The sequence below is a fragment of the Lucilia cuprina genome, chromosome 4, assembly GCF_022045245.1.
Source record: "Lucilia cuprina isolate Lc7/37 chromosome 4, ASM2204524v1, whole genome shotgun sequence".
Lineage (NCBI taxonomy): Eukaryota > Metazoa > Arthropoda > Insecta > Diptera > Calliphoridae > Lucilia > Lucilia cuprina.
In genome coordinates this window covers 10,418,934-10,441,992 of record NC_060952.1, presented here as the reverse complement: position 1 = coordinate 10,441,992, position 23,059 = coordinate 10,418,934, and the positions used below count along the sequence as shown (strand labels likewise).

General features: G+C 28.1%; 1 protein-coding gene across 1 annotated transcript; it reads left to right on the top strand.

The window, feature by feature from the left end:
- The first annotated feature begins 6,698 nt into the window (after positions 1–6,698).
- Positions 6,699–20,174, top strand: LOC111680951 (putative leucine-rich repeat-containing protein DDB_G0290503). The gene is made up of 5 exons (XM_023442664.2): positions 6,699–9,259; positions 17,077–17,228; positions 17,417–17,551; positions 17,638–17,895; positions 17,966–20,174. The coding sequence occupies exons 1-5, from the start codon at positions 6,831–6,833 to the stop codon at positions 19,660–19,662; spliced, it is 4,671 nt and encodes a 1,556-aa protein (XP_023298432.2). The 5' UTR covers positions 6,699–6,830; the 3' UTR covers positions 19,663–20,174.
- Positions 20,175–23,059: the final 2,885 nt, after the last annotated feature.

The window sequence follows — 23,059 nt, the reverse complement described above, 5'->3', positions numbered from 1 at the left end:
ACAACAAATGCAACCGCTGTGCAAGGATGTTTTATTTAAATGTAACTGTGTATGTGTTTGTGTGTGAATGCTAATAGGGATTTTGCATAGTGTGTGTGTGTGTGTTTGAGAGCAAATTTGTTTGGTAAATACAAAGACAGGTAAATCCATTAGTTTTATAAAACCCATTATTAGCGTAAAGAATATTAAATAACTGTCATATCTTTAGAGATTTCATAACATTTACTCTACCACTATTACTTTTATTTAAAGAAAGATTTTATCATTCCCAGCAAAAAAAAAGATAAAGCAATTTGTAAAATGAATGAAAATAAACCAAAGATTAGAAAAATAAAGAATAAAGACAAATTATTCGATATTTCTTTAAATAATTGAAAATTCTAAAGGTCTAAGACAATTTATTTAAATTTTCTTTAAAAGGAAACATTTGGTTATACTCTCGATTGTACTACGACAGTTTTATAATATTATCAGTAACTATTATCTCTTTTAAAAGTTAATACTTTTCCATAATTCTTAATAATCATCCATTATTAATAATTCCTCGAAGAGATACTTATTGATCAGAGTATACTACTTTTTTACTCCCAAACTACATTTGTTTTAAAATTAAACATTTTTTAATAATATTTATATATAAGTAAAATTGTTGAAAAATAATTTCATTGGGTTTTCATTTGCAATTCTTCCCTCATACGTACATGCAAATAGAAGGTAATAATTTAATTATTTTGTTTGTTTTCTTTCTTATCTTATTAATATGTTGCTTCTTATTTTATAAAAAATAATGTTTTTTTTTTTTTTTGTTAAAAGCTTTCTCGTTTTTTAAATGAATATGAAATGAGCTGAAAATAAAAAGAAAAACACAAAATATTCCATTTAATTACTTCAGTAATTGAATTAAGGAAATATTTTTCAGAAAATTTATTTAAAAACATATTCGTTTTTATTTTCTTGGATATACATACATTGGATATACATACCCAGCAAAAACTTTCATTATCCTGTAAGTGGTGAAAATGCAAAAACTTACTTACTTAATTTACACGGTGATGTCATTGGAGGCAAGTACTTATCACAAATCACATGAAAAAGTATACTTTATTTTTAGTATAAGTCCTTATTAAGACTACTTCTATGTAATTCAGACGATAAGTAGTAGTCATTGAAAAGTTTGTTGTTAGGTAAGTAATTACAATTAAAAGTCTTTATCTAGTTTTTGATAGGTATCGCTTATATCCTGCAAGTCTGTCATAATTCAAATACGAAATTTTGTATATGACTTACGAAGAAGCGAAAATATTTATATATTTTTTCAATATATTTTATTAATGTTAATATTATTTAAGTCAAATTAGTTGTACTACACAATAGTACATTTTCACTTCCAAATAATTTGCATGAAATCAACATAAAAATGATATCTTGAGAATGACTATAAAAGTAGTTAATTTCGTTTCTTTAGAAATTCTTTTTTGGATGTTTCCTACATAATAGTTATCATATCTAAAACAAAACAATACATTCATCTGAAAAGAATATTTTTTGATTAAATATGTTTTCAAAATATGTGAGCAGTAATATCACGACACCAATTTATTAGCTAGTTTTGATTTTTAATATTTTTTGAAACTTTTAAAACTAAATATTATTTAATAACTTAAATAATTGTATTGACCACGCCCACTTTTTATATGTTGAAAAATATACTATAATATTTAGAATAATCAACTAAAATAAATTGTAAATATTTTTTTTATTCATTAAACGGTCTTAAAAAATCATTAACAAAATAAATTCGAAAAGTGGGCGAAATGTTTTGTTGTGGGCATGGCTATGATTATGTAAGTATAATACATTTGAAAAATACTTTGTAATTTTCTCATTTTTTTTTACTTATGTGAACAAATTTAGTATATTAAAAGTAGGCGTGTTCCTAGCATTAACATGATAAATGAGCATGGGGTACGATATAAACTTTCCTTTTTTGTTAGTGTAATTCAAACTTGTATTTTAAACAAATTGCTTAAGATTGGCATAGTTATTATTTCATTTAATTATAAAGCTATCGGTTAAATTAAACATAAATGGGTTGATGAAATTTTCACGAATTCTAGTGCTATTGGATAGTAAGCCAAACACAAATTTTCAGCTTTATCGTTTCAGAAATTCATTGGAAGCAATTAAAAAATAACTTGCTGACCTACTTTGGACACTTTCTCTAAGACCAATAGGTGAAAAGTTGCACTCATTTGAATAAAACGCTGTATGACCAAAATATATAACTTAATAGTATGTATGATCTACATGGTGCAATTTCATTCAAATTGGACAACATCGATTTAAAAAGTTTGGTCACTTGATACGAATATATTAAATACTTCAGTTTTATTTCTAAAAATAACTTAAATCTACATAATTCCTTTTTATATTAGGATAAAATTTCATGTAAGTAATGTTCTGTGTATAAAAATTATCCTGCTTGCATCAACAAGATCTATCATATTCGCAAATCACTTTATATATAGTACATTTATCTGGAGCTATTTAAAAATAAATCCACACATGCATAAAGAAATTCATTCCATTTAGTTTCGAATTCTTTTTAGTTTATCAGTGCTGTAATTGCTATAAAAACCATAAGTATTTAACAAAAAATAAAACAAATATCCAAAAGATTAATTACAAACATACACAAATATTTAAAGATATTTAAATTAGCATACGTCAAACGAACAACAATAAAAACTAAACCAAATTAACAGCAAAAGAAAATCCCATAAAAATAAACAAAGATGATCAATTAAAAAAATTAAGATAAATATATGTATATATGTATATACCTACATAATATGTATAAAAAAACAGGGATGGAAATTTAATAATATTAAACTTTTCAATAGAATACATGATAACTTTAAAATTTTATTAAAAATATCATTGCTTTAAAGATATACATTTTTTAAAAAGCTGCTTTTATATTCTGACCTACTGATCTATAATCATAAATATTATTTCAATTTATATTGCTATTTCCAAACCTGATCAAAAACAAATTAAGTTTTATTTATTTATTTGTATAAAAACATATTTATAAGCAGTTTTTCACTGTAAAATGTTTAATTTGCTAAATTATACAAAAAAAAACAACGATTTTCCAAAACAAAATACTAATTCCTAAAAATAAACATTAACCAAAAAAATTAGAGAGAATTTATTAAAATACATTATAATTCAGCATAATAATTAAATTCCTGTACACTTTTCACTCTTTATGCACTTAAGTGAGAGTGAAAATCTTATAATCTTTAAAATAATTTTACTCCAATAGTAAATTTGTTTTTTATGATCATTAAAAGTAAATAATTGTTTCTCTTTTGATTTTAATGAGAACATATTTTACTAATTCTATTTCTAACACAATCATTGCATACACTCACATGTTAGAGTGTGCTATGGTAAAGTGTTAGAGTGTTTACTATACACATGTTCGTTCGTTTTTTTGTTTTCCTAATTTTCATAGTTAATTTTCCTTTTTATATGTTTTTCTTTTTTTGTGGTTTGGAAAAATTTACCAAGTGTGTTGATTTTTAATAATAATACTAACAACAAGAACAACTAACTCATGATCATTAATACAACACTTATAGTGTGTAATTTTACCACTTACGTGTGTTTGACATAAAACACAAAAAAATAAGTTTTCCCCTTTTTCACTTTATTGTATGTATTTACATACATTCAATTTTATAGAGAAAACAATGGGAACCAAATTTATAAATTTAGCATACAATAAATAAACAAGAAAGTATAAATAAAATATAAAAGATAAGTATAAAAACAAATGAAACATGCTGAAATCCCAACTAATTCAGCAAAACATATAAACCACATAAAAATATTCGCGTAAAATATATGAATGTATGTATAATAACCCAGCAAACAATATTAACATATATTTTATAAAATCGAAGTTCAGTGGAAGGTTTTATATTTGGCCTAATTTAAAGACAATGTTAAGATGATGTGGTTATAAAAATGGCAAATATTCTACAACCAACATATTAAGAAGAATTCGAATAATATTTTAAAAGGTAATTTGTACAATTACTTTTAAAGTGTAATTGATCAACAACAATTACTTGTACTTGTTATTAAAGTTTTAAAATTATTTATAAAGTGTAATTGACCAAAGACCAATTACAGTTACTTGTTATTGTAATTGAAGTTTTGTCAATTGCAATTACTTTTAATTGATGTTTACCAATTAAAATAACTTTAAATTGTAATTTAAGTATTACTTACACAAATTAAATGTAATTATGTGGAAAAAATTCAATATTACAAGTAATTGCAAGTGAAAATTCTTCAATCACAATTACAAGTAATTAAATTGGCAAATCTTCAATTACATATTACAATTACTTGTAATTGGTAGAGCTGCAATTGAAATTACTTCAAATTTTATTGAACATATAATCACGTAAGTAATTGCAATTGAAAATTTATCAATTACACTTAAAAAGTACTTAAATTGGCCAAACTTTAATTACACATTACAATTACTTGTAATTGGTAGAGATCCAATTGAAGTTACTTCGAAATGTTATTGAATATAAAATCATTATCCCCCAACGCTGTACCGGAGACCAATTTCAACATAAGTCAATAGCATGAACAAATGTCATCAAGGCTGTAACTTGTTGAATTTTTTTCTTATTCGATTAAATTCGTCCAGTCCCCCTGTTAAATTATATAATTTTGTCATTCCACTTCTTATCCTTTTCATATAATTTTCTATCCTTATTAAGTATATTTATATGCATTCTGGATCCTTATAGATAACGGAGTCGTTAAAGCTATATCCGCATGTATGTCCGTCTGTCTGTATATATGTTGAAATCAAAAGTCAATCTATGATCAATCAAAATTCGCAATCAATGGATAATAAATTTAAGACAAGAAATTAACAAAAAAAAACTACTATTTCAAAAAAAATATATATATTAAAAAATATAGGGAATTTCGTGTCAAGTGAACCAACTTTAAAAATCGATATTCCATTCATATACATTACAGGACTATAAAGCCCTTCAAGCAAATTGAATAAGCCTTCTTTTGAGCAAAAAAAAATAAAATAAAATATATACATTTTTTTTTAATTAATTTTTTTTTTTGAAATGAATGAAGAATGAAATATTAAAGAAATAGTTATCTGATAGTAAAAAAAGTAAAAAAAATTTTGGAAAGAATGAAGAAATAATTATCTGATTTCCTTTGGACAATTTTTTACAGGACCATTTGGGGAAAAGTTTGAATAAATCACTGTATGACCAAAATGTCAATATAGCTGAAAATGTGTGTCTGACCTGCTACCCAATAGTTCTATTCTTAGTGCTAATTTTGTCAAAATCGAGTTTTTGAGTTGGGTCCCTTGACATGAATATTCTTATATACATTATGATATCCCGTGGACCATTTTTTTTTTTTTTTTTTTTTTTTTTTTTTTGAGGAGTTCTTCGCATCCCTAGCGGCATTTGAAAACCTTAACGTTCGAAAAATATATTCCAAAACAATTTCTTCAATCATTTGGAAATGGGTCTCAAATTGTAATAAAAACGCTAAATTAATGTTTTTACAGATAATATTTATTTTTAAGTTTCAATAATTTAGAAATTCTTAAAAAAAATTTCTTTCTACGTAAACCAGTTGGCACCATATTGTGTACCTGAAATTAATAATTTAACCAAAACAAAACCTCTTTCACTCAATATTTCAATATTTTCTTTTAATTTTTTCAGTTAAAAACAAAGAGTATAACCATCTAATACAAAAATAAACACTCATTCGTTTATGATTATTTAATAATTCTCTTGAAAACAAATAATTAACAATCAATCATCATCATGCTGTGAATGCTGGTGGCAATAATTATTTTGGTTTGCTGGGTGTGATAGATCTTGTATACTAAAGATATTTAGAAAAAAAGAAGAAAAACAACCAAAAAAATTTGACGCTGACAATGTTTTTTTTAATACTAAAAGCAGTGTAGTCGAAACGAACAGTCCGAGTGGCAGTGGCACAGACATTTTTTATAGAAATAATCAAAACGATTGGCGAAAAATAAAAAAATAAAATAAAATTGAACATATAGATAAATAGATATATTTGTATTTATGTGAGCAATTAAAACTATTTATCAATATCAAACGAATTGGCAGCATAAAAAGATCAATCGATTAAAACATAGATATAGAGAAAGATACAAGATACATAAAAATAAAGTGTAAATTCTAAAAAGAATGATAAAGTGAAACGAATCAATAATTAATTAATAATTAAGATAATGAAAATTTAAATTTAATTTTCAATTGTAATAAAAGAGAAAATTATTTTTCTAAAGAAAAGTGCAAAAGTGTATTTCACAGATAAATCTATGTGTAACCAAGTAGTAACAGTAATAACGAAAACTCAACAGCTAATAAGTGCAGTCGTTTAGAGATATTTAGTTAAAACAGTTTGCAGTCAAGTGGAAAATAGAAACGCCAAAAGCGTAATAAAAATATGATTTTTTAAATTCTTTTTTCTAAAACTATAATTAAAATATTTTAAATTTAGCTAATTAAAATAAAAATAAAAATGTTTAAAAAATAAAAAAATTTAAATAAAAATAATAATATGTAGTAAAATCGTAAAAAATCTGAAAAAATTGGCAAGACATTGAAAAGTTAAAATAAAAAAAAGAAGAAAATTTATTTTTTTGAGTTTTTAGCAAAATAATTATAATTGTACGGGAAGTAATTATAATTATTAAATAATTAAATGTCTTTATGGCGCGTGGACGTAATCAAAATCGCGGACGTAACCAACAAATACAAAATACGCAGCTAAAAAATTTTCCACTTAATCAAGAACAACAAAACCTACAGCAATCGCATCCTCTGCTATTGCCCAATACAGTGTCTGTGCAACAACAATCTTCAAATACTAAAGCCACCACCAACAACACATCCACCACTACTACCAAACCATCCTCTAACCATTTAACAAATGCACCTGTTGCCAACATCAATAAACAACAGTGCAACAACAGCCAGAAGAGCAACACTACCTCGCCCTCTATAAATTCTGAAAGTTACGGCCATATTAATAAAAATAATAATATAAATGCAAATAAAAATCTAAACATTGAAAGTAATAAAACAAATAATAATAATTATAATTATAATGATGCAAATTGTTTAGAAGCCAATGGCGGTGATGAAGATCTGAAAACACACCTTGAGACAAACGGCGACCCCGCTATATCTTCTTCTACTACAAATACAACTTATCAAATGACGATGTCTAATAATAGCTCAGAGAATTTTAGCCAAGTCAAAACGAATGACGATACTCACGATATCGATGCCGACTCACATAATGAAGATCATCATAATGATAATGCTCTCCCTGATAATTACAGTAATTCAGCAAATCTCTCATTAGATGCCTCTCTGGAGAGCGAAAATATAGCAATGCTGAATAACGGTATAAACGAAGAGTATGATAGGCCAGAAGCACTAATCAATCGTTCTCCGGTCATCGAGCAAAACGGGAGTGTGATCGCGTCAGTAACGGGTAACAACAGCGTTCAAAGCGTTAACAAATCGGCTAACGGGCAGTTAAATGATTTAACGGAATGTGATCGTGATCGTTTGTTATCGGAAAATATAGATAAACGTGACATTGACAGTCCAGCCGCAATGGGACAAAAAAATACTAAAGGTGATAATACAAACACCTCTTCAAACTCTCCTTCACCAACAGTAACGCCCTCTTCGAGTACGCGGGCATTTCGCGAATCGTCTGTAACATCGTCGGTGCCATCGTCATCAAACCACGAAGGTTATGCCGGAAATACCATTAACCAACAGCGCGGTCAATCGCCTAGCATGCATGTGCCCACAATCACTGTGGTAGACTGCAGCAGCACCGTGGGTAACCATCAAACTGCCAAAAGTTATGACAGTAATAAAACAGATAAAGATGAATTTTATGATTTCGAAATGGAAACGCCACAACAGCAGCTCTACCAGAAACAACAAAAACAACAACAAGAGTTCAGTGATCACAACAATGAAAACAAAGAATACGATCATGCCGCTGCTGCTGATGCCATAAATACAACGCAAAAAACCAACTCCTCTTATGGTATGCAACGCACTGCATCACCAACGTCAATGTACTCACGTTATAATTACATCAAACTCGAAGATGTCGAAGAAGAAGACGAAGAAGAAGAGGAGGATGAGGTAGAAGAACACGAAGAAGAGGACGAGGGAGAACATGAAGACGAAGATGAGACCAAACATGCACAAAGAGAACAACAAATTGTGTATACCTCTAGTAATAGTAACAGCAATAACCTTGACAATGAATATCAGCAATACAAACACTTAAATTCACTTAGTCCAGAAAGGCAACAACAACAACAGCAGCAACACATTAAAAGCACAAACATAAATATCAACAACCACAACAATAGTGATTATAACTTAAGCACAAGTTTTCCCGATTCAGGCATGGGAGAATCTATAGCATCGTCATCCACAAATAGCCGGTATATAAATACCAACGATGCAGATTGTGATGATGCCAGTAACACTATGAAACAACAACAAGAAAATACACGAGATGTGGAACAACAACATCAACAACAACAACACATGCCATTTGTGCGTGATGGCTACTCAACCGATTGTGATGAAACATTAATGCAGTGCGATGAATTACTCTTAGATTTTGCCGAATCACCAGATTATTTAGATCCCGCCTCTTCGGAACGTTTAGTGTGTATTGAAAGCATAAGTTTACCAGATGTTGTTGTCGAGTCAACGAACTCATCCGGTAATTGTGGAATAAGTACAAATAATAATGCTGCCACATCATCATTATTAACAACGTCTTCATCATTATCCCCATCCTCCAATTCAGGTGCAGATCGTGATTATATTAATATAAATGGTGCCACTGGTACTACACTAAATAGTGTCCACTTTATACCCATTCATGTGGAGGGTAGTAATAATAGCAGTAATGTTGGTGGTGGTGGTAGTGGACGCTCATCACCTCGCAAACAAAGTGTCGATGATAGCCTTGTTGGTAGTAGTCGAGCTACAATAGAAATTGTAGAAGATGCCACAGAACTGCAGCATTCGCCATCTAGTACAAGATCATCAACAAAGAATCTTAGTGATGTTATTGCAGAGAAATTAAAGTAATGTATATTAATTACGTTTTTCTTTGTTTAAATAATTTATGCGAATTCAAGTTTACTAAAAAGTATATAAAACATGCCCGTATTCAGAAAGTATGATGTAGAACAATATCAAACACAATTTTTTTTAAATTGTTTTTTTTTTCTTTCTGAATTCTGGCATTACGACAATTATCTGAGTAGCCTTATTCTTTACAGCCGTCAGGATTATGATCTCATAAACAAAAATCAATTCTTTAAAATTAATAAGGATCTGTCAATATTTGATTCTAGTCCCCAAATACAGCCTCTTTAAGAAAATTTGTTTATTATTTAGTTTTATCAAAATTTGTGTCAAAATTTTCGCAGCTCGTAGGATATACAAAATATATATAAAATTTCTAATTTTCTAAATTTGTGCTGATGTTTGTAACGCACAAAAATATTGGTCCTATACCCACCTTAAAGTATACCAATCGGCTCAGAATCATTTTCTGAGTCTGTCTGTCTGTCCGTCGGTTCATGTAAACCTTGTAATCAAACTACAGGCCGCAATTTTGAAGATAATTGAATGAAATTTGGTACATGATCTTCTATTGTACTAGGGACGAAGATGGTTAACATCGGTCCATTATTTCACATATTCACATACAACTGAAACCCCAAATAGGGATTGTAAACATTGTAATCAAACTACAGGTCGCAATTTTGGAGATAATTCAATGAAATTTGGCACATGACTTTTTATCGTACAGTAGACGAAGCCTATTGAAAATATTTAATACCAATCAATTATTTAACCTAGGCCCTATAGAACTGAACCCGCCAAATAGTGCTTTTAAGTTCATAATTATGTTTAATATACTCGTACAAAGCTGCAAAACCAAGATCTATACTAGTATACTATTCTTTTTAGATAGATTTTGACTCGTATGAAACTTACTTATGTCGAATTTCATATATATACTAGTATTTCTAAGCTAGTAATGAGCGTCATTTTCTGAAGGGGTCAATTATGGACCAATTCTTATAAAATTTTGTATAGTGATTTTGGATCATAAGAAGGTCCACAGACGGATGGACAGACATGGCTAGACCGTCTTAGAATTTAATGAGAACCAAGAATATATATACTTTTGTGGATCTATGACCAATATTTCGGCGTGTTACAAACGGAATGAATAAAGCAATATAACCCCCATCCTTTTGATGGTGGGCATACAAATCAACATTCGGCCAATGTGAATCTTAGAAATAAAAGGATTTGGGAGGGCCAAATGTAAGCATTTTCTCACAAGATTATTTTTGAATAAAAAAAAGAAAAACATGTTGTAAACCTATCCTTTATATTTATATTTATATTCATCCCATAACAAAAAAGTTACCTTTGACCCTCTAATGAGTCGTTTCTTTTACGCCATCTCGTAAAATGGTCCAATATGAGCCGGTTGTCTAGAGAAAATAATGCTTGAACTTAAAATATAGTACATAAAATTTAATTGAAGTGTCTTTAAAATCATTTTCTTTAATTGAGAGCAAACACATACTTACTTCCGCATAAGAAACTATATTTTATTCTGCTTTAAACAGGCTGCATAAGTCATTATATTCAAAATTATTTACATATCACTCTTAATTGCATTCATTAAAAATTTATAACTTTATTTAAAATTTGGAAAAAATATTCTAAGAATTCAAGCATAAAAACATTTTTAATTGGTAATTCATAATTCACTTTAATTAATTTTATATGAACCTAAAATACACACATAAAAACAAAAACTGCAAAATATTAAGTAATTTCAATTACAAAGATGGATAACAAACACAGCACAGATACTTTAAGTGATGATGTAATTACTAAACATTGAACTTAAAGAAAAAATAATTTTGATTTAATTAAATTAACAATATTTCGTATGAAGTAGAGAAGCAAGTTCATAATAATTATATTAGTGCTAAATATGTTGTCAGTATATAAATTATATGACTAAATAAACATAATACTTCATGAATATGTTATCCGATTTTTCATACAAATTAAAAAAAAAAACTTTATACAAATTGCTTATTTGTAAATCAAGCATGAATCACTTAAATGAAATATTTATAATTAATATTAAATTAAAACTAATAAAATATTATTTTTTTATTTAAAACAAACTTATAGAGAATAAGAGGAAGAAGAAATAGCAAAAAATAAATATATTATTGTATATTTCATTCAACATATGTGTATGAACATATGATGAGTACAAATATATTTATGAGTAAAAATAAATATTTTCGTCATTTTTTTATACGATTTATTTTTTTGCTTATATTAAATTTTTTAATGGAACGTGCCAAATTTCATACAAGAAAATCTTTGCATATAAATTTTTTGTTATTTAAAAATTTGTCTTAGAGAAAGTAGAAGCTGTATAAGAAACTATAGAATCTACAGGACAGACATACCAGAACAATTTGCTGAGATATTTATTCCCACGCGTACTTGTAAAATATTTCAATATTTTTCTTTTCTTGTATGCAAATATTCAGATTAAATAAAAATACGAATTTGTGTTTTGCTTTTTTTTTTTTATCAACAGTATAAACATAAATTCATGCGAGTATGAATGTTTATTTTCTCAAACTGCAAAAAATTTATATTTTTTTATATCAATTGCTCTAAATTTTACCGGTAAAATGTAGCACATGCACAGTTAACGAATATAGAAATAAATAATATAGTTTTGCGTTAGACATATGTGCGTTTCTTTTGAATTTGAACGGATTATATTGTGATTTACATTGGTCGAAGCCTGCAATGATCAGTCCATGTATTTGAGAACTTTCTTTTTTTGGATGATTTGAGGATACGAAAAGGCCCATTTGGTTGATGGTTAAGAACAATAATAATAAAACTTAACTACTTCACATGTGGCCTCCTTACTTTCAATGACTATTACTTTCCATCTGCATTACTGTTAATTACTACTTTATTTTGAGTTTTGCAGTTTTATTTGTACATTTTATTGAATCTCTAAATAACGAAGCCATGGTGTTTTGAATCAGACAGCGAACTAACCAACAAGTAGTGCAGATTCGTATTCTGTGTGATCAAGTTTTGCTTTTTAAAGTAACCCTCTATTTTTAAGTACTTATACATGCAGTGATTTGTAAGCGGGCGTGAAAAGTACATACAATGTCATGAACCTGTTAAACTAAAAAGTTGTAATGCAAATGTATAAGTAGTGAAAAGCAACACTTTTAGCTTTTTACCTTATTACTTTTCAATGTAAAGTTTTGCTGGGTGTTATATATCAATAGATAGGAAATAAGGTATATTTTTATAACAAATTAATTAAAATATCTCGGATCCTGTCTGTCTGGTCATATGATTGACTGTCTGTCTGTCTGTCTTTTTCTCTATTTTTTTTTTTTTTTTTTTTTTTTTTTGTTTGAACAATTCACTATCTTATGATCTAATGGAGATACCGTAACGAAATGATTGGGATACTATAGACGTAAATATTTTCAAATTAATTTATAGTTGTAAACCTTTATAGACGGTGTGGAGGATAGTTGGTGACTCAGGTTTCATATTAAAAAAGCATTAAAATTACAAAGGAGTACAGGTTTTGGGATTTCCTGATGATCAATAAATGTACCTCTTAAGAATTCTCATTTAACAAGAATCGTGTTTGGGAGTTTCCACTATATAAAATTCAATTCAAATATCTCTTGATCTTAAAGAGATATCATGCTTTCATACATATTTCAAATTTAATTTTAGAAATATTAAAAAAATAATTTTAGTACAAGTTTATGTATAATTATAAATATAAATAAATTTTCTAAAACACATGTTTATATTTAAACAATAAACATAAATTTTTCTATTTTGTTTAAAAACAAACTAAACATTTGTCATTATTGTAAATGACGTCTTAAGAAACAAATATTTATTAACAAATCTCTTAAACTTTGAACCAGTCCAAAAAAAAAGAATACACTACAAAGTAATTTTTATACAATAAACATAAATGTTTTAATACTTATTTACTAAAAACAAATGCGAAAAGAATTTATTTAGTTTTTGTTGTATAGTATTAAATAAAATAAAAAAAACATGTGTGTTGTTTTTTTCTTTTGCTATTTGCAAAAAAACTTAATAAAAGAATTTAAATTTATTAAGATTATTCGTTCTCAATATTGTGTATTGAAATAATATTTATTTTCATTTTCAAAACAAAAACGCAGAAAAAAATCTTAAAAAAGAAATCTTTACTTTCTGCCAATTGAAAATGTATTATTTTGTTGCTGTATATTGGCCTTCCATATAAACAAAAAAATAATGAAAATATTCAATTATTTAAAAAAAAAAAGAATTTTTCCAGTTTTCTTCTAGTTTTGCGTGTTCTAAATTCATTGAAGTAAATAAAGGCAAAAATAAATTTAAATCAGTATAATGTTTTATATCAAATTGAAATAAGTGCTCATATATTATGGAGCAATTTGAAGGCTTCGTTTCGGGAAGGTCGTTAGTGTATTTTTGCCTTTAATTTTAATTATGTACTTAAAGTAAAAAAAATTTAAAGCAGATGTTAAATAATTGATAAACATTATCATAAAATTTAAAATTAAATTCACATACATACTTACATATATTTGTACATATATTTGTGCTCAAGTTTTACAAAACATAAACATTATAATCCTCAACAGATTTATTGATAGTTATATTTTGATACAATTTGAATGATATATTTGAAGTTAAATATAATCAATAGTTTCGTTTTAACTAACATGATATATTAAATAAGTACAGTTTCTGTAGTTGCTCAAAACACAACCTGTGAATGGTAATAGATTTTATGAAAATGTTATAAATAATTAACATAACTATATTTAATAAATGCAAAGTAAACAATGCTAAATATAAACAAAGGATTATTAAACAAAAAAAAAAAACATTTGGACAGACTATTGGTTAAACATAAACAATGTCTATGTATTTCTGATGAGATTGTTTATTATTTTGACATGATTTATATACATATATAATTTGTTACAGTGCACAGTAGGAGATTTGAATTAGTATTCAAAACAATTGAAGAAAAATTAGGTGTATTTAAAATCAATTTATAAACAGCTAAATTTATAAATTTTTGGTCATGTGCATCCTCTAAAGAGGGATTTTTTGGAATTCCAAGCACTGAATGCGTGTTTTTATATTTTGAAACACTTTTAAACTTTTGTATATAACATTCGTTATTTAGTGGGAAAATTACAAATATAAGTTTGGTACTTTTGGAAAATTCGTATGTTTAAGGGATTAAAATCGTACTTATTTGTGGAACTTTTTTTTAAACATTGAATTTTATTTATTGGTTTGTACATATGAATATTTATTTATAAGCTGACACTGTGATGTTGCATCGACAGAAAGAAAAAGAGTACCAAAAGGTTTTAATTTAATTTCTTTGAGCTAACTTTATAAAATTTTTAAAATTGGTGAATTTAATCACACTAAATGGAGTATTTTTTTGGAACTTATACTAAATCAAGAACTAAATTTGAGTGAATACATAAAATGTACTTTTTGAGCAATTCAAACCTGTTTCGAATCATTTGTGCTTTTCTGTGAAAAAAAAAAACGAAACACAAACTACTTTTAGAGATTTTAAAATATTAAACTTATAACTAAATTTTATTTTTTTCCTTAAATTGCACTTTTAAAACTATTTATAAATTTGTCTAACAATCAATAAGATGCAAATGTTTTATACACTTTCTTTCATGAAATTATATTTTTCTACACTGAAAAAAATCCATGCTTAATATATACGAAAAATGTTGTACGTTGTACGAATCGTTCGTCGTTTCGCACCACGAAATTCTTTCGTAATATATACGAAATTGTACGAAATATTTTAGTATAATGCAAAATATCCTTGAAAAAAATAATTTACATAAATTGAAAAAGGGAATTTTGAATAAATATGGTAAAATTTACGAATTATTAATTTATTCAAATATTTTTATTCATTTTTAAATAAATTATCTAATTTTAGTTCAAAATTATTCTCCACACGAATTTTCAATTTTTTTATGAAAATAATTCAAGAATAATATTATACTTTTTCTTAAATTTTATAAAACTGTTGTAGTTTTATTTAATCATAATATAATTAATATCATTATGTTTAATTTCGCTAAAATTTAAGAAAAAATATCACGAAAGGTTTTCGTACCTTCGTAAAAATAGAAAATGGTTTTATTAAATAATATTTCGTATTATACACGAATTTTTTGTAAATATTACGAGAAATGAACTAAGAAAAAATAGAGCTCTCGGAGAGGAGTTGTTCAATACATAGGTAATTCCTTCGGCATGCATTGGCAAGCGTCTTCAACAATGTGATAACTTATACTCATATCCAATCCTTAGACCAGTTTTATATTGACCTTTTGCTCCTAGATGTTCGATAAAACTCATATTCGCGGTACACCACAAGTTGGCATTTTGTCTCCTTTACTCTGGGTTACTATTGTAAGCTTGCTAAGGGCCTTAACCTAGAAAAGAGTTGAACCTGTCTGCTATGCAGACGAAGTCGTTACATTTCTAAGGTTAAAGGATCCAAATTACTTGTGAAAAGAGCTGAGGAGGTTCTAAAAACGACATTGAGAAGCCTCAATGTCTTAAGTGGTACATTAGTACTAACATTGTATATATTAGGTGGCTTTAACAGCCCAACTGCTCATAACTTTAGACAATTATCTGAAGTGCCTGATCGCATACTAGATAGAGAATATTTCGAAAACATTGAAATGCTGATCCTAGATAGAATATCTTGGCCAGGCAGAACATTGAATCAAATACCCGTAGTTATCTGATGCTACAAGGATGGCACTTAATTCGGAGAAAAGCTTACCTAACCACAACTTTATCCAAATCGAAATATATGCTATTGTCAGGCTTTTGCCAAATTAGATCCAAATATCTTGGGAGTAATTTGTTCCGGATGTAATATTCCTCACGAACAATAAATAGAAAATGATTAGGAATTACGACCACGAAACTGAGTTTCTGAAGATCAGAAGATAACACATTCAGTGAATACTATATAAGATTTTTGTTTTTGCCAACAAATATTTTCCAAGAAAAGTAGCGCACAACATGCCGTTAATGTTTTAGGTAAATTTCTTAGGATTTGAGGTAGATACATCCTTCTAACAACCTAACAGCAATAAAAACTATAATCAATTGACATTTCCGAGGTATTCCTTAAATAAGTTAATAATAAGATATAGTTGTTTCATATTTTCCCTGTCATATTGTTACCAATTTTCTCACTTTCATTTTGAATGACACAAGATATTTGCCTGACATAGACAACAATAGCATGAGGGCTATTAGGAAAAAACCACTATATAGCATCTGCCGATAGAAATATTTTAAATTGTTTTAAAGACAAAAACAAAAAATATTAATGATTTTTATGCTGGCACAAACAAACATCTATAGAGGCCAATAACGACAAAGACGACGACTAACAAGGTCGAAAAAATAGAAATGATCTTAGTGCTCACACAGGTTGTTGATACCGGCTAAAATTTGTTTCTAATAAATTGAAAAATTATTAGGTCTTGTATATATTTTTACTCGTTTTAATTTTATATGATAAATAGGTTTTCAATATTACAGGTGAAGAGATTTACAAATCATTAATATTTGTTGCATTGCAAAGGGATTTGTAGTTAAATAATTTATACATTTATTAATAGCTAAATTATGTTTGTGATTTGCTGAATTAAAATTTAATTTAATTTATTTATTTTTTTATTTTTAGAAATGATTTATTAGAACAGAAAGCACAATTTAATGTACAGCTAGAAGATGCACATAAAAATGTGAACAGTTTAGAAACGAAAATCAGTGAAATGAAAATGAAAATTGAAAAACTGGAACAGGAGTTATCGGCGAAAACCTGGAACGTTGAAAGTAAGTTTAATTTTTTTGGTTTAAAATTATTAATATGGAAAAAATGTTATAAATAAAAGATTATTCGAAAATTTCTTTATCTAAATAGGAAATCTTGTTAAAACGCTTTTTAAAAAGTTCTAAATAAAATATTTTAAAAATATAGAAAAAATTGACATAAATTGTAATTATTTAATATTTATTCACAGGATTACAGGGTGAATTAAATGCAGCTCACAAAGATGATGAATATGTTCGTAAAAAACTCAAACTACTAGAAGATGAAAAGACCAGTCTACGTCATCGGTTTAGTGAAAATGAGGATGAATTAAAAAGAAAATATGGTGGGTGGGAAATGTTATACACTTTTTTTTCTAAATATACATGAACAAAATAAATATTTGCTTATGTTTACTTTGTGCCCCTATAGACGACCTTGAAATACAGTACAATGAATTGCAAGAGAAATACAAACAAACTCAAAGCTTGGCAAGTAATTTGCATACACAACTGGCAAAGGCCCAGACAGAGGCGGAAGAATGGCGCGAAGAAGTGGATAAGATACGCAATGAACTTGAGGAACAAATCAAAGTTTTACAAAATGCCCTGGAAAATTCCGAAAATGAACGTAAGATTTGTGAAGACAAATGGCAGAGGGAATTTGAAATGCTAAGGACTCATAATATGGGTAAGAATTAAGTTTCGAGTTAAAAAATAATATCTACTCATGTCTATAACTCATAATTGTATATAAACAGAAACTGAAGAATCCATTATGACCGATTGTGAGTGGCAATTGCGTCAGATGCAACGTCAGTGTAAAGACAAAATCGACAAAGTCGAAAGTGGCAGGCGAGAGGCTGAAGATAAAGTTGAACAACTTGAGGAGGAACTGGAAGAACGTCGCAAAGAGATAGACGATTTAAAAATATATCAGGCCCAAGTGAACTCTCTCAGAGGAGTAGTCAACGAACAAGAACAGTCTATACAAAATCTAGTCTCTCAAATTGAACACTTAAAGAGTGATTTGGCAATTGCCAATGAAAACCTTTCCGAACAAATTGAAGCAGTTAAGAAAATTAAATATCATTGTGATAATGCTCTCTATGATAAGGAACGTCAAATGATGTATCGCATCGATGAGGTACGCAATGAGGCTGCCTCTTTCTGGGAGGACAAACTTTACACAGAGATGACAAGACTGAAAAATGAACTAGAATCGGTATATGTAGATGAACGACGCGAAGCTTTGGACAAGCTACAGAATGAACATGTAGAAGAACTTAAAGCTTTGACCAACCGCTATACAGATAATGAGGAAGAATTGCGCATGGAATTGGCCGAAACACAGCAACGCTTAGAACAAAAAACTCAAGAATTTATAGAATTACGAGAAAAGTCCGACAATGCTTTATTGCAAACACGCATGCATTTGGATCGAGCAGATCGGGAATTCCAAAAGGCCATGTGTCAGGAAGAAGAACGCAGAGAAGCTTTAGAAACTTCTTTACGTGAAGAGTTCGAACACGAAAAGCAAGAAATGGAGGAAAAGTTCCGTGAACGTTTGGGTCAAGTCAAAGATGAATTTGCCAAAGAACTGCAGATTAATACACAAGAATTAGAAGAAGAACATAAGAAAGAAATAGAACAATTAAAAGCCAAATTACAAACCGAAAAGGACGAGGCTTTGCAACAACTTAGCGAAAAACATCGCAAGAAACTGGCCGATGTGGATGAAAAAATCAAAGATATTGAGCAGCGCCACAAGCATGATCTTAAAGATCTAAAAGCTGCCTATGATGCCGAAAAGGCTGCCCTCGACAAAAGAGACATCAGCAATGCCAACGAAATTGAACAGTTACATAGAAAATGTCGCTGTCTCACCAATCTATTCGAAGAAATGCGTATGCGCTACGAAAGACGTGATCCTCGACCTGAGGATCTAAGAGAAATAGCTGAACTACGTGCCCGCTGTGAATCTCAGGAACGTGATTTGTATTTGCTGACCGATCGTCTGAGAGAAATGCAAATACAAATGAACGAATTGCAACAGAATGGTGTAGAGTGCAATACCATGAACAATAAAAATAATAAAAAATCGAAACAGATAAAGAAGCCACCGCCAAAAACTATACCAACAAATTGCGATGTTATTTACGAAGAAAACGAAGAACGAGAATCACCGCCACCCACACAAAATTCAATATATACAAATAAACAACAGATTAATAATAATTACAATAATGAAGACGATCATAATGAAGATGATGATACCGACGATGCTGAGAATGACGTAGAAAATAATGAAGAGGAAAACACAGGTGATAATATTGCTAAAGATCAAAGAATCATTGATGTTAAAGAAAAAATCGATCAGTCTTCTTACAAAGAAAAAAATACAAAATTATTGATCAAAGACAACGTAGATGACAGTCACATGATTACAGCTGTTTAGGAAGATTCCAAGCGAAACACAAAGCATATCATAATTGAAGCTAAAAACTATAAACGGCTGCAAAAGAACAAAAATCCAAAAAAAAAACATGATTAAGAGGCATACCTCCGTGACTAGATTTGTCATTGTCAGTCATAACGTTTCAAATCGTTGATTATAAATCTGTAACGAAATGATTCGAAATCAGATGCTTTTTTCAAAACACTACCAATTTCTGCGTGTTTACACACAAAATTATAAATAAAATACATTTTATTTAAAATTTATGAACTAAAGTTTTTTTGTAAAATACTATTTCTACTTTTAATATACGGTATCTCGTGTATTAAAAATGCACGCGTTTGTCATTAGTTACATTTATATGATTTGCGTATTATTTTAATTTCATTATTTTCTTTATTATTGTAAGAATTTATTATAAATATTCTCAATTGCTTCCTATTAATTCGTTGACTAGTTTTAGTTTTATTGCGGAAATTTATTATTATGTTTTATTTCCATTTACGACAAAATTTTTAAAGAAAAATTATAAATCTTATTTACTAAATTTTGTATTTTTTTAAACAAAAGAAATCCAACAAAAATAAAGTAAAACAAGAAACTCGAAATATTGTGTTGAATATATTTTTTTTTATTTTGCTGATTTAGGAAAGAGCAATTCAATTGTAACACATCGAAATGTTTGACGTTAATTATTATTAATTGTAATATGATCTTGATAGTTCCATCCGTATTTAAGGTATCGTAGCGTGCACACTAAGTTTACGTCGACAAACAGTCGGACGGATACAGCTAAATCAACTCAGAAAGTGATTATGATTAGTTTACTTTAACTTTTAATAGCCTGATTTTTTTGTTTGGGTGGAAAAAAGCTTCTTTTGTTCTACAACTTGGTTCATATGTGGTATTTCCCTGAGTTTTCTGACAAAAACCTGGTTGTTTCCTAGAAACGTACTTCTAAGTCATAACATGAAGTTAACAAATATTTAAATAACAAAATTAGTTTAATTTTTTTGGTTAGTTCCTGGCGGTTAAAGCAAAAAGTATGCAAAAAACTAATTGGCCAAATTTAATGAGATCAATAGTTTTCAATTGCAGGAAACTTTATAACTAATCATTTGAGTATTTCTACACTAAAAAAATTCATTCCTAATATATACGAAAAATGTCGTACATTGTACGAATCGTTCGTTGTTTCTCAATACGAAATTCTTTCGTAATATATATGAAATTGTACGAAATATTTTTGTATAATGCAAAATAATCTTGGAAAAATTAATTTACATAAATTGAATAAAGTGAATTTTGATTAAATATTGTGAAATTTAGCAAATATTTATTTATGCAAACATTTTAAAATAATTTTTCTAATTTTAGTTCAATATTATTCTCCGCACGAATTTAAATTTTTTTTTTTTTTTTATGAAAATAATTCGAGAATAATATTATACTTTTTCTTAAATTTTATAAAAAAATTGTAGTTTTATTAAATCATAATATAATTAATATCATTATGTTTAATTTTGCTAAAATTTAAGAAAAAATATTACGAAAGGTTTTCGTACTTTCGTAAAAAAGATAAGGGTTTTATTAAATAATATTTCGTATTATACACGAAATTTTTGTAAATATTACGAAAATAGAAGTTACGAATTTCTTTTTTTTCGTTAAATTAAGCATGGATTATTTTCAGTGTATTAACATGTGAATATTTACTCTTATAATCTAAACCAATAATATCAGTGCTAAATACTATGGATTTACCCCTTTTAAATAAGGAGTGAGATCGAAAAATTCTTAACATACATATATGTTTATAAAAAAGAAACCACTAAACTTACAGTTTTTTTTATTTGATTCAAATTATTATTACAATTTACAAAAAAAAATATTTTTATAGTTTTAATCACTAGTGATGAAATTTTGAACCCTTTTCGGAAACCCTTCCATTAACGTTTTTATAGTGCTTTCTGTCACTTTGCTCGAACATGTAGTTCATCTCCGTTTAAAATCTACCACACTTTTGGACACCTTTTTTGTACTCTTCAATTCTCTTTTAACAAGAGCCCAATATCTCTCCACTGGTCTTAGCTCCGGGCAGTTTGGAGGATTTGCCTCTCTTGGTACAAATAACACATTATTGTTCTTGTACCACTCAAGGGCTTGTTTACCATAGTGACAGGATGCCAAGTCAGGCCAAAAATAAGTGGACACATTATGAAGTCTTATGAATGGAAGCAGCCTTTTTTGTAAACATTCCTTGATGTAAATTTCGGTATTTATAGAGCCCGTTGTAACAAATGATTGGCTTCTTTTGCCGCAACTGCATATTGCTTGCCATACCAAGAACTTTCTGGGAAATTTTGTCTGCTTTTGGGTCCTAAACTTTTCTTCAACATTCCCTCGAGCATCAGCAACATAAAACTTTTGACCTGGAAGTTGCGAAAAATCTGCCAGAACATACGTTTCGTCATCCATTATGCAGCAAGAATATTTTTTTATAAAACTTGACTTCAATTTCCGTGCTCTGTTTATGGCCTCTAACTTTTTAGCAGCGTTCCTGTCAGGAACTTTTAAACCTGCATTAGCTTTAACTTTTTTTACCAAATAGTCCGAGCACTGAGCTAACCGAGCTGCTTTCCTACCGGATGTGTTGGGAGCTCTTTTGAAAATGCGTTCTATTTTTTTGGCTTTAGAAACATCATGTGGACCATTCCTTCTACCTGAACCAGGTTTTCTATCAACTGACAAGTTCTCCCGGTACTGTTTAATAACATTAGAAACAGTTTGACGGCAGATCTTTGTATGCTTGGCCAACTTTTTGTAAGACCAAGTTGGGTTTAGTTGAAAATATTTAATAATTTCAGTACGCACTTTTTTCTGGTCACTTATTTTAATCAGATTAACAAAAAATTAATATAATTGACATTACACATAATAACTAACATGTTTCTCAAAGGTAACTTGAACAAAAAAAAAATCAAATAATACTTTGGTTGAAAAATGTAATGAAAAACGTGTGTTAATAATTTTTCGATCTCACTCCTTATTATCAATCTGCACAAAATAAAAAAATTTTTTAATATTATTATCAAAATTACTGTATAATTTCTGCAATCAATTTAAATATCATATATTTGCAAACAATAGCAAATATGATTTGTTTATCAATATACAATTTAAATTTAGTATTATAAAATATGTTAGTATTGCACTTTGGTATTTAGGAATATTTTTCTTAATATTATTTTGTTTCAACTATAATTTTTTTAATTTCAATCACAAAAAGGCGGTCGAATATAAACACCCTTTATTGTATGTATTTTATTTGTTCAAATAAAATTTTATGCACAAAAATATGGAGAAAAATGTAGGATTTTGTATATACATAGTTCCA

Excerpts from the sequence above, each read along its gene's own strand:
- LOC111680951 (XM_023442664.2), top strand. The coding sequence starts at position 6,831 with ATGGCGCGTGGACGTAATCAAAATCGCGGACGTAACCAACAAATACAA. Across the intron at positions 9,260-17,076 it reads GTTATTGCAGAGAAATTAAA|AAATGATTTATTAGAACAGA; the intron begins GTAATGTATATT and ends TTTTATTTTTAG. Across the intron at positions 17,552-17,637 it reads TGAATTAAAAAGAAAATATG|ACGACCTTGAAATACAGTAC; the intron begins GTGGGTGGGAAA and ends GTGCCCCTATAG.